This window comes from Aotus nancymaae, unplaced genomic scaffold (assembly GCF_030222135.1).
Source record: "Aotus nancymaae isolate 86718 unplaced genomic scaffold, 86718_ANA_hifiasm-v0.15.2.pri h1tg000010l, whole genome shotgun sequence".
Classification (NCBI taxonomy): Eukaryota; Metazoa; Chordata; class Mammalia; order Primates; family Aotidae; genus Aotus; species Aotus nancymaae.
In genome coordinates this window covers 15,509,597-15,521,967 of record NW_026988421.1, presented here as the reverse complement: position 1 = coordinate 15,521,967, position 12,371 = coordinate 15,509,597, and the positions used below count along the sequence as shown (strand labels likewise).

The following is a 12,371-nucleotide window of genomic DNA, read 5'->3' as shown; positions in this document are numbered from 1 at the left end:
TCAACTGAGAAGGAAGGAACATATTAAAAAGTAACATAATTTAAAAAATGTTATTTTGCATTTATAAATAGGCACATTCAGTACAGATATTAAAATTAAAATTATTTAGTTAGTATTATCTTGATTTTATATTTGAAAAAGTGTGACTTTGTGTCATTAAAGGACTAAAAGATACAAGATCTATGCAAACAAATTAAAATAAATATATTAACTTTTCTCAATTCCCTACCAAGGATCTTGATGTTGTTATAACTATGTATATTTTATCATAGACTTAGTTATAAATATTGAAAGCATGTTTTTTAAAAGTATCCTTAGATAAATTTCAAATTCTCTATACCCGAGAAATCACTACCACAATCAAGATAAACATTTTTTCACCTCAAAAGTATCCATTGTGTCTCCTCCCCATCATTTCCTCACCTGCCCCAAGTTCTAGCTAAATAATGTCTGCTTTTTAATTTTTTTGTCACAAATATAAGGTATTTTTTTCTTTAAAATATATTTTAGGCTTTATGGGCTGTTTTTCTGTGTGCAGCTGCTCAACTCTGCTTCTATAGAGTGAAAGAAGTCATCTATAATATCTAAACAAATTAATGAGGCTATATTCCAGTAGAACTTATTTCTTATATACTGAAGTTTGAAATTAATGAAATTTTCCATTATGAATTTTTTATTTTTTTTCTTTAAACATTAAACATTTAAAAAATCTACTCTACACTCCTGTAATCCCAGCACTTTGGGAGGCCGAGGTGGGTGGATCACGAGGTCAAGAGATCGAGACCATCCTGGTCAACCTGGTGAAACCCCGTCTCTACTAAAAATACAAAAAATTAGCTGGGCATGGTGGCGTGTGCCTATAATCCCAGCTACTCAGGAGGCTGAGGCAGGAGAATTGCCTGAACCCAGGAGGCGGAGGTTGCGGTGAGCCGAGATTGCGTCATTGCACTCCAGCCTGGGTAACAAGAGCAAAACTCCATCTCAAAAAAAAAAAAAAAAAAAATCTACTCTAAACTCATGGGTTATACAAAAATATAAGGCAAGCTGGATTTGGCTTGTGGGCTGTAGTTCATGATCCTTGCTAGAGACTATATTGGTTATTTCTAAAGTTTTTGCATACATCAAATTAAATAGAACTTTTTTTCTGATTTCTTTTACTCAGTATTTTTATTGATTGATTGCTGAGTACTATTTTATTATCCGGATATACCACATTTTGTTTATTACATCACACCTGGTTTGTTTCATAAGTAGCAGTACAGCTACTATTAGGATTTATGTGTATGTGTGCACGTCTTGCATTTCTCTTGGGTAAATTCCTTAGAGTGGAATTGCTTTGTGCTATCATAAATTTGTATATGTATACTTCACCTTATAGGAAATTGTCAAATTATTTTTCAAAGTAATTGTATCATTGAATATTTCTTCCAGCAGTTTATGAGCATTTTAGTTGTTTTGTTTTATTGTCAACATTTAGTATTGTCAATCTTTTACATTTTAGCCATTATAATATAAGTTTGTGGGTATGTCTTGTTGATTTACAATTATATTTTTCTGATGGCTAAGGACATTAATATCTTTTCATGTGTTTGTTAGCAAGTTGTCTATCTTTTCTGCTTGTGTGTATGAAGTATCTATTCAGATTTTTTGTCCACTTTTAAAAACTGGGCTATTTTTCTTCTTTATGTTAAATTTTAAGAGATCTTATAATATTTCAGATAGAAAATCTCCCTCAGATATATGGATTGTGAATATTTCCCTCAGCCTATGACTTCACTTTTCATTTTATTAAGAGTATCTTCTTATAAAATGAAGATATTTTAAAGCTGATATATGATTTTTTCTTTGTTATTTTATACTTTTTGTATCAAATGCATGAAATCTTTACCTATGCCAAGGATACAAATATTTTTTTCCCTAGTTTTTCTTCCAGAGATTGTATAGTGTTAACTCTTACGTAGAAATTTGTGATTCATTCTGGTAAAATTTGTAATGTGAAGTTGTGATACTGGTTCCTTTTTTCCCATACAGATACTCAGTTGTTTTAGCGCCATTTGTTGAAATGGCAATTCTTTTCTCATTGAATTACCTTAGCATATTTGTTGAAAACCAAATTAATGGAATATGTGTAGGATTGTTTCTGTCTTCTCTATTCTGGCCCATTAATCTCTCTCTTTGGCCCAATGTCATTACCAAACTTTCTTAATTGCTGTGGTTTCAAAGCACATCTTGAAATTATGTCTTTGAAGTCTTCTTTGTCTTTGTAAAATGCTTTTTTTCTTTATGTTTTAAGATATATATAAGTCTTAGAAGTAGCTTTCCAGTTTCTACAAAAATAGCTGACTGGAATTTGATTGAGATTTTATTAAATTTATTATGTAAATTTTGGGAGAAATGATATTTTTCCAATATATAATCTTCCAATTCATGTACATAGTATATCTATTCATTTATTTAGATACTTAATAATCCTTGGTAGATATGGTTGTCATTGTATAGGTCTTGCTCATATTTTGTTAAAATTTTCTCTAAATATTTCACAACTTGTTGCTAACAAGTGATATTAATGTTCATTTCTGAATTGTACCTCTATTAATATAATTTGTTTTCTATTGAGGTGCAATTCAGGTAACACAAAATTAAGTAGTATAAAATCTACAATTCCGTAGCATTTAGGACATTCACAGTGTTTTGCAGCCAACATCTGTATCAATTTCCAATCATTTCCATCACTGCAAAAGGAAACGCATAATCATAAAACGACTCAGCCCTGGGCAACTGCAAATCTACTTTCAAACTTTATGGATTTACCTGTTTTAAATATCTCCTATAAATTACATCATGTAATATGTAATCTTTTCTGTTTGGCTTTTTTTCATTGAGTATATTTTTTTAGATTCATCTACGTAGCATGCATTAGTACTTTATTTATTTTCATTGCTGAATTATATTCCATTGTATGGCTATATTATCATTCATAAGTTGATGGGCCTTTGGGTTGTTTCCACTTTTTGGCTATTGTGAATCTGATCACTTGTATCACTCCTATAATTGTACAACATAGATTATGATATGTAGTATCAATATCATCACTTTTGAAGAATTTCTCTATTTATTATACATTTTTAGTTTTATTGTGTGATTGTCATTACCACTTGTGTAATGTACTGTTTTCCTGTGACATAATACATGATCATGTTTTGTATATGTTATATGTGATATGTGTAATTGGGAAGAAGGTGCATTCTTTAGTATCAAGGCATAAGCTTGAAATCTATTCATAACAGCTATCTTGTTATAACATCAACTTTTAGTGATTATTTTCTTTAGGCCTTTTACAGTTTTTCATATTTTATATCTACTGTTTTGTACTGAGTGCTCTGCTGGTTTTTACTAGGTGTGGTATACTAGTCTTTTTATTTGTCTCCTTACTCCTTATATCTTCTATGATTTTGCTTTGTGAACATAGTTGCTATGTTATTTGTCACTGAAATGTTCCTAAGTATTATATATTCATGATGAATTTTAGCTTTGGTACTAAAAAGGTTTTTGTCATATTTAATGCTTTTTTGGTTTATGTTTTATTTTAATTGTAACCAGATTTGTAATCTCTATGTTCTTAATGTTTCCATTTGTCTGGTAAACCTTCTTTATCTCTATTTTTGTTTTTCTGAGTCATTTGTTTCTAAATATGGCTCTACTTTAGAGCACGTAGTTGGTTGTGCTTTATGAGACAAAATAGGTAAGTTAAGCCTGTTCATCTTCATTGTTATTATTGTTAGGTTATTTTTTTCTCATTTATGTTATATATACACATTATCCTATAGTGTGTATCATATTATATTTGTCCTGCATATTTCTCTGTGATGTGTTTCTCTGCTCTTTAATTAAAAAATAATATTTAGATTTATGGAGATTTGTATGTTTGTTCAAGTACTCACCTTTGTTCTTTATGTTTTAAATTTTATTTTTAATTTTTTTGACAAATAATATGTATTACATATTTGTGGAGTACAATATAGTGTTTTGATATATGTTTACATTTTGGAAGGATGAAACTAAGCTAATTAATTTTATGTTAATAACATTTAACATTTACTCTTAGTAATTTTGAAATATGCATTCTGTCCAGTAGATTACTAAAGCTTATTGCTCATAACTGAAATTTTGTATTCTTCAATCGACCTTTCCTCTTTCCCCTTCTGTCTCTCCTAACCCTGGCTTCTGGTAATCATCATTCTGCTTTCATATGAATTTGATATTTTTTTAGATCCCTCATAAAATTGAGATCATGTAGTATTTGTCTTTCTGTGCCTGGCTTGTTTCATTTAGCATTAATTCATCTTGTCTTTTTAAAAGCTGAATAATATTCAAATATATATATATATAAAATATATATTTTATACATACACATATTTTGTATGTGTGTGTGTGTATGTGTATGTGTGTGTAATTCATTCATTCATCCAGTGATGGACACGTGGGTTGCATCTATATCCTAGCTGTTGTGAATAATTCTGCAGTGGACACAGGACTGTGATTATCTCTTTGGCATACTGATTTCATTTCCTTTGGATGTATACCTAGAAGAGGAGTTACTGTACTATATGGTAATTTTAATTTCACTTTTCAGATGACTCTCCAAACTCTTTTCATAATGACTGTTAATTTACATTTAAACCAACAGGGCACATGGTTCCTTTTTCTGCTCATCCCTGCCAGCATTTCTTAAATGTCATAATTTTTATAATAGCCATTTAAACAGGTGTGAAGTGGTATCTCATTGTCATTTTAATTTGAATTTCCCGGGCCGGGTGCGGTGGCTCACGCCTATAATCCCAGCACTTTGGGAGGCCGAGGCGGGTGGATCACGAGGTCAAGAGATCGAGACCATCCTGGTCAACAAGGTGAAACCCCGTCTCTACTAAAAAATACAAAAATTAGCTGGGCATGGTGGTGCGTGCATGTAGTCCCAGCTACTCGGGAGGCTGAGGCAGGAGAATTGCTTGAACCCAGGAGGCGGAGGTTGCGGTGAGCCGAGATCGCGCCATTTCCCTCCATCCTGGGTAACAAGAGTGAAAATCCATCTCAAAAAAAAAAAAAAAAAAAAAAAAATTGAATTTCCCTGATGATTAGTGATAGTGCACATTTTTCATATACCTATTGGCCATTTGTATATCTGCCTTTACAAGAAGTTTATATAGTTCCTTTGTCCATTTTAAAATTGTGTTCTTTGTTCTCTTGCTCTTGAGTTGCTTGAATTCCTTATATATTTTGCATATTAGCCTCTTACCAGATGTATGGGTTGTGAATATTTTCTCCCAGTATGTGAATTGTCTCTTTATTAATTATTTCTTTTGTTGTGCTTAAGATTTTTAGTTTGATGTGGTCTCATTTGTTCATTTTTGCTTTTGTTTTGCATTTGCTTTTGGGCAAACCAAGAAATTTTTGCCCAGACCAATGTCATGGAGCATTTCCCTTATGTTTTCTTCTACAGTTTCAAGTCTTGCCTTTAAGTCTTTCGTGCATTTTCAGTTGATTTTTGTGTATGAAATAAGGGTCTAATTTCATTTTTTTCCATGTGAATATCTAGTTTTCCCTGCACAATTTATTCAAGAGGCTGTCTTTTCTCCATTGTGTGTTCTTGACACTGTTGTCAAAAATCAATAGATTGTCAGTGCTTGGGTTTATTGCAGGGCTCTATATTCTTTTACTTTGGTTGATGTTTCTTTTTTTATGTTAATACTTTGGTGTTTTGATTAATATAGCTTAGTAGTGTATTTTGAGAACAAATAGTTTGATGCCTTCAGCTTTATTCTTGCTCAAGACTGCTTTGGCTATTTGGTATTTTTTAAATTTCCATATGAATTTTTAAATTGCCTTTCTTCTTTCAGTGAAAACTACCATTGGCATTTTGTCAGAAATTGCATTGAATCAGTAGATTAGTTTTGGTAACATGGACATTTTAACAAAATTAATTATTCCAATCCATGAACATGGGCTACCTTTCCATTTATATAGGTCACTCACTATTTCTTTCCTTAATGTTTTGTGGTTTCCAGTATTTAGATCTTTTAAGTCCTTGGTTAAATTTACTTCAAATTATATTTTATGCTATCATGAATGGGATTGATGTCTTAATTTCTTTTTCAGTTAGTTCATTATTATTGTAAAGGAATATTACTGATCTTTGTATATGGATTTTGTATTCTGCAACTTTACTGAACTTCTTTATGAGTTCTAACATATTTTTAGTGGAATCTTTAGGGTTTTCTTTACAAAATACCATGTCATCAGCAAACAGAAAGAATTTAACTTTTTAATTTTCTATTTGGATGCCCTTTGTTTCCTCTTTTTTGTCTGACTGCTTTGGCTAGAACTTTTAGTACTATGTTGAACAGAAGTGGTAAGGGTGAACATCCTTGTCTTGTTCTTGATCATAGAAGAAAGCTTTAAACGTTTTACCTTTGAGTATGATGTTAGCTGTGGGCCTGTCATAGGTTGGTGCAAAAGTAATTTGCTCCAACCTGTGACATGGAATATATGGCCTTTACTGTGTTGAGGTACATTACTTCTATACCTACTTTGTTGAGAGTTTTTTTTTTTTTTTTTTTTTTTTTATCATGAGTGGATGTTGGATTTTTTCAAGTGCTTTTTCTGCATCTATTTAGATGATTATATGGTTTTTGTCCTTCATTCTGTTAATATAGATAATCATATTTATTGATTTGTTTGTGTTTAACCAGTCTTGCATCCCTGGGATAAATCACATTTGATCATAGTGAATGATCTTTCAATGTTCTGTTGAATTTGATTTGCTAGTATTTTGTTGAGGGTTTGGCATCTATGATCATAAGGGATATGACCTGTAATTTTATTTTATTATATTATGCTTGTTTGGCTTTGGTATCAGGGTAATCCTATTTTCAAAAAAATGAGTTTGGAATTTTTTTATTTTTATTTTTTGGATGAGACTCAGAAGAATATACATTAGTTATTTTTAGAGTGTTTGATATAATACTTCTGTGAAGTCCTGGGATTTTTTTTTTTTTTTTTTTTTTTTTTTTTTTGATGGAAGGTTTCTTTTGTTTTTGGATGCTTGTTATTAGTCTGTTTGGATATTCCACTTATTCTTGATTCAGTCTTGGCATATTGTACATTTCTAGGAATTTATTCATTTCTTCTAGGTTATCCAACTTGTAGGCATATAATTGTTCATGTAGTCTCTTACGATCCTTTATATTCTTGTGATATAAGTTACTATGTTTCCTCTTTTTTTGTGATTTTGCGTTTTTTTCTCTTTTTTCCTTATTTGATTATCCCAAAAGTTTGTCAGTTTTTTTTATCTTTTCCTAGAAGCAACTATTAGTTTTATTGATCTTTATTGTCTTTCTTTCTGTTCTCTCTTTCATTTATTTCACTCCCTCATCTTTATTATTTTCTTTTTTAACTGATTTCAGGCTTAGTTTGTTATTTTTTTTCTAGTTTCTTGAGTTGTAACATTAAATTGCTTATTTGGGATCTTTTTTATTTTTTTGTCACATGCATTTATTGCTATAAACTTCCCTCTTACAACTGCATTTGCTGTATTCAGTAGTTTTTAGTATGTGTCATTTCTATTTGTTCAACATACTTTTAAATTTCCCTTTTGATTTTCTTTGACTCACTGGTTGTTCAGGAGTGCATGGTTTAATTTCCAGGTTGTTAATTTTTTTCAAATTCTGCTTGCTATTGGTTTCTAGTTATATACCATTGTGGTCAGAGAAAATATTTTATATGACTTCAGTCTTCTTAGATTGTGAAAATGTGTTTTGTCGCCTAACAGATGATCTATCCTAGAGAATGTTCTGTGTGCACTTGAGAAGTATGTTTATTCTGCTGCTATTGGATAGAATATTTTGTACATGTCTGATATGTCTATTTGCTCTATAGTGTTGTTCAAGTCCAAGGTTTTCTTACTGATTTTCTGTTTGGATTATCCATCCAATGTTAAAAGTGGAGTATTGAAACTATCTTCTCACATTGTATTCCTATCTCTCCTTTTATTTCTATTAGTATTTGTTTTATACATTAAGGTACTCCAATGTTGGGTGCATATATATTTACAATAAGTATATCTTCTTGATGAATTGACCTCTTTATGATTATTTAATGAGCTTCTTTTCCTTTTGTGACAGTTTTGTACTTAGAGTTTATTTTTTTCTCATGTAAGTATAGCCATGCCCATTCTCTTTTGTTTACCAATTGTATGGCATATTATTTTTCATCATTTCCCTTTCTGCCTATATGTGTCCAGAAAGGTACGGTGAGTCATTTTGGGCAGCGTAAAGTTGGATTGAAAAAAATCCATGCAGCTACTTTGTGTCTTTTGATTAGATAACTTAATCTATTAACATTTAATGTGATTTTTGATAGGTAAGAACTTACTACTATTACTTTGTTAAAATTTTTTTAGTCTGAGTCCATGGTGACAGTCCTGTATCCCAGTTGCTCAGAGGTTAGCCTGGAACTTGGGTGGGTCTGAAGCCTGAGTTGGTAGAGTTTAGTCATGATCCTGGGGCTAGTTTGGCACTAGATTGGCCTGGAGCCTGTCTTCATATGGTGACTGGTCTGGATCTGGGTTCATAGATGTTGGCCTGACACTGGGGAGGGCTTGAAGGCTGAGACTTGCAGTATCAGCCTGGAGTCTGGAGCTGCAGAGCTTGGCCTGGCCTAGGAAAGTCTTGGAGGCTGGAGCCATGGGGACTTGCCTGAAGCCTATGGTTGCTGTGCTTTGCCTGGGCTTGAAGTCTAGAGCTACAGGGACTGATCTGGACTCTAAGGCCACAGAGGTTGACCTGGACCTAGGGCCAGTCTGAAGCTTATGGTGGGTCTGGAGCCTGAATCCTCAGGTACTTTCCTAAAGCTTGGGGCTGTTGGGGATGCCCTCGTACCAGGGCAGGCCTGGAGCCTGATAATGCAGAGACTAACCTGGTAGAGGGATGGGTCTGGATTCTGATACTGCAGTGGCCTGCATGGAGTTTGGGACTATGGAGTCACGCTTGGGTTCAGTGAGGCAGGCCTGGTGCTGCAGTCCAATGAAAAGTTGAGTGCTTATTTCATTCTTCTTTCCTGACTTGGGGGTATCTTACTCAGTGTTGTGCTGCTTGGGCTTGCAGGAGGGTTAATATGGATAATGTTAAACTGGCTTTTCTACCCTCTTCAGTGCATTTGTTTTTTCTTTTGGACTACAGTAAGGTGGTGTAATCTTTTTCCTGGATTCCTTAGCTCTTGGGAAGGTATTTTCATGCATGGATAGTTTTTCAAATGGATGTTTCTGTGAGAGATGAGCACTAGAAAGTCATATTCCACTATCTTCCTAACATCACTCCTCTAGAGTTTTTTTTTTTTTTTAATCCAGATACATGGGGTTTTTAGTAGAATTTTATTTGTTTATTATTTATTTTCAACTTAATTGTATTGTCATCAGGACTCATTGTATGATACTATTTTTAGGAATTTTTTGCAGTTTTCTTCATTTGCTAATGATAAGTTAAGTGTTATAAATGGTTTATATGTGTTGGTTTTTAAAAACAAAGAATTGATGAACATAGAAATTAGGCTAGTGGTTACTTCTGGTAGGAAGGGGCAGTAAGATAGGTTAAGGGAGCAACCCACATATTGATACAAGTGGTAGTATTACAAATCTAGTCCTTAAATTCGATGGTTGAATTATCTCACTATATAAATTACTAATAGTTTTATAAGCAGAAACTATACATGCCATTTAAAAATCACCACCATAATCTTTTGTCTTCACAAAAATAATAAGCAATATTTACCTTTTTCCAAATTTTTTTCTTATATAGATGTAATTTATATGATGCCCAAGCAAGACATAGGGTACAATCAAAACACAATACTTTTCTCTGTCATTAACCTTTTAAAATGTATTCAGTGCAATATATTTTTCCCTGATCTTATATGAAATCTCAGACTCACTCTTAGTTAATTTAAGGAACTCCAGAGAATTTAATTTGCAAACAAATTGTAAGTAAATAATTAAATTTTTTTAGATCAGATAAAAGTAAGAACTCTGAATATATTTTGAAGCCAAATTTTCTCTTTTCCTCTATTCTATATGTTACTTCTTTCTTAACCTAGGATTTTCCTCCTTTCCTGGCTTGATAATTTTTTTGATCTTTCTAGGGGAGAGGAGAAAATTACATAGTCTTATGTGTGAAGAATAGTTGTTATATTTAGTTAAGGTTCTCCATGGGAGAGATGCACAATGGCTGATCCATTCTCACATAGGTGTCTTTCGGTGCTCTTTTGAGTCTTGACGTTTCTAGATGCAATTTTTGTGATGTGTGGGAGACACATACTTTCTTCCTGTTCTGGCAACTTTTATTTCAGTTTTCAGTTGAAGTCTTCCAGTGCCTCCAGGAAATCCTTTAGGTCAGAATATTAAGTAGATGCTGGCTAGCTGGAAGAAACATACATTTCTTTTTTTGACTTCAGTGTTAGTACCAATACTTCCTAAAAGTAACTGTTTCTATTTGTCCTGCCACCTCAGTAAAATAGCCATAGCTGTTCACATCTGGATAATTCAGAATTTCCTCTAATATACCACCTGGATTTCAAGGGGACCCACAGCAGGCTCTTCAAAAAAGCTTCTGTGAAGTCCCACTCATTAGGCTTGTGTAAGAGGAAAGACAACCACTCCTCTGGGAGGCAGAAGACTGGATTACTAACACTAAAATGGGCTTTCACTCTTTCTACCTCTCTTATTGATTCCGTCTGGTTCAAAGATTACTGGTTTTAAACTATTGTTTTAGTTTCTCCTTTTGAAAATGTTCATAAGTGGTCTTATACTTCACTTAGGTATATAGTATCTATTTTCTTTCTGATACTCGGTTGAACTAGAGATATGATTATCTGGCTACATTTGCTTGCATTTATTAATTCATTAGCATACATGTTAGAGTTACTATTGATATTGTAAGAAAAATAATGAAAAAGTTGAACATTGGGAAATTTTGACTCATTCACTTAATTTTATGTGTATACATTTCAGGAAAAGACCATATTATTTTATTTTTGTCAATAGAATGGTTTAGCTAACTGGTAATGTACAAGAATACCAGTAGTTCTCATTAGGTATTTTTGAAAAGCTTAGTGATACCATCAGCCTTGTTGCTTTAGAATGTGTTATTGGATTGGAAAATGAATTGTATCCTAGAAATGCTGAAGGCAAAGAAATCTGCTGTGTGATTATATTGATGTCAGTAAGAGAAAGTGGATGACAATATTTTGTGGTGGCTATTAGAATGAAAAGGGGGGTCAGATACAAGAGAGATTATACATGTAGAAATTAAAATTTACCAATTGATTGGATGTTGGACACAACACTTTAGTGTGAGATTTATGTCCTAAATAACTGAACAGTGCTCATTAAGAAAGTATTGCAAAGGAAGAAAATGAGACAAGTTTATATGAACCAAATTAATGGTGCAACTTTTACAAAATGCAGTTTCATCTAGTACTCTAAAAGGATGATCTAAAAGGATATTCCAAAAGGATGAGGATGATCTCAGAAGCTTAAAAGGGTGAATTTAGAGGAAATAAATAGATATTCTTTTTTAAAACACAATTTGTAGCCATATTTTCCTTATTGTTAGCAATAGTTATAATAGAAGAAGTAATATCTGCCACTTATTAAGTGCTCAATATGTGTTAGGTATCTTAAATTACATTACCTCATTTAATTTTGACATCTATCCTGAAAGCTAAGTGGTTCTTTTTTTGCAGATTCTTCTTTTGCAGATGAAGAAATTAAGCATAAAGAGGTTAAGTAAATTTATCCAAGGTCATATAGTAATTTTAGATGTAAATTTTGAAGCTAAGGTGTTTGAGTTCAAAACTCTTACACTAACTCTTTGAAACTCATTTCATTAAAGATATATACCAAAGTAAAAATGGAGAGAAGCCCAAAGAATAATTAGATAAATACCTAGATCCACAGTAGACTTCAGGATATCCCCCAAAGACTTTAAGGAATTTCACAAAATTTTCAGAAAAATGAATTTACTTCCCTTTAATTAAAATAATTTATAATATCTGGTAACCTTAGTTTTTAGATGGCAGGAGGAAGTAACAGGACATAAAAATAAGGGAATAATAATGCTTGAAGTGCAAAATGTGCATGTTTGTGATGTAGCATATTCAATATCATTTTGGTTTTGACTTACAGCTTGTACGTGCAGTGGCCATGCAAATATTTGTCATCTGCACACAGGAAAATGTTTCTGTACAACTAAAGGAATAAAAGGTGACCAATGCCAATTGTAAGTAAGAATGACTTTTTAGAACTTTTGTGAATTGAATTTGTG

The 12,371-nt window shown here is 32.4% G+C and overlaps 1 protein-coding gene across 3 annotated transcripts in view; it reads left to right on the top strand.

Moving 5' to 3' along the window:
• The window catches only part of ATRNL1 (attractin like 1), an 811,501-nt gene that overhangs the window by 259,259 nt on the left and 539,871 nt on the right, over nucleotides 1–12,371 (top strand). For all 3 annotated transcript variants that reach the window (XM_064373808.1, XM_021676929.2, XM_064373807.1), the window contains one exon: nucleotides 12,233–12,326. In XM_064373808.1, the coding sequence (XP_064229878.1) occupies nucleotides 12,233–12,326 (94 nt within the window). The remainder of the gene's footprint in view (nucleotides 1–12,232; nucleotides 12,327–12,371) is intronic.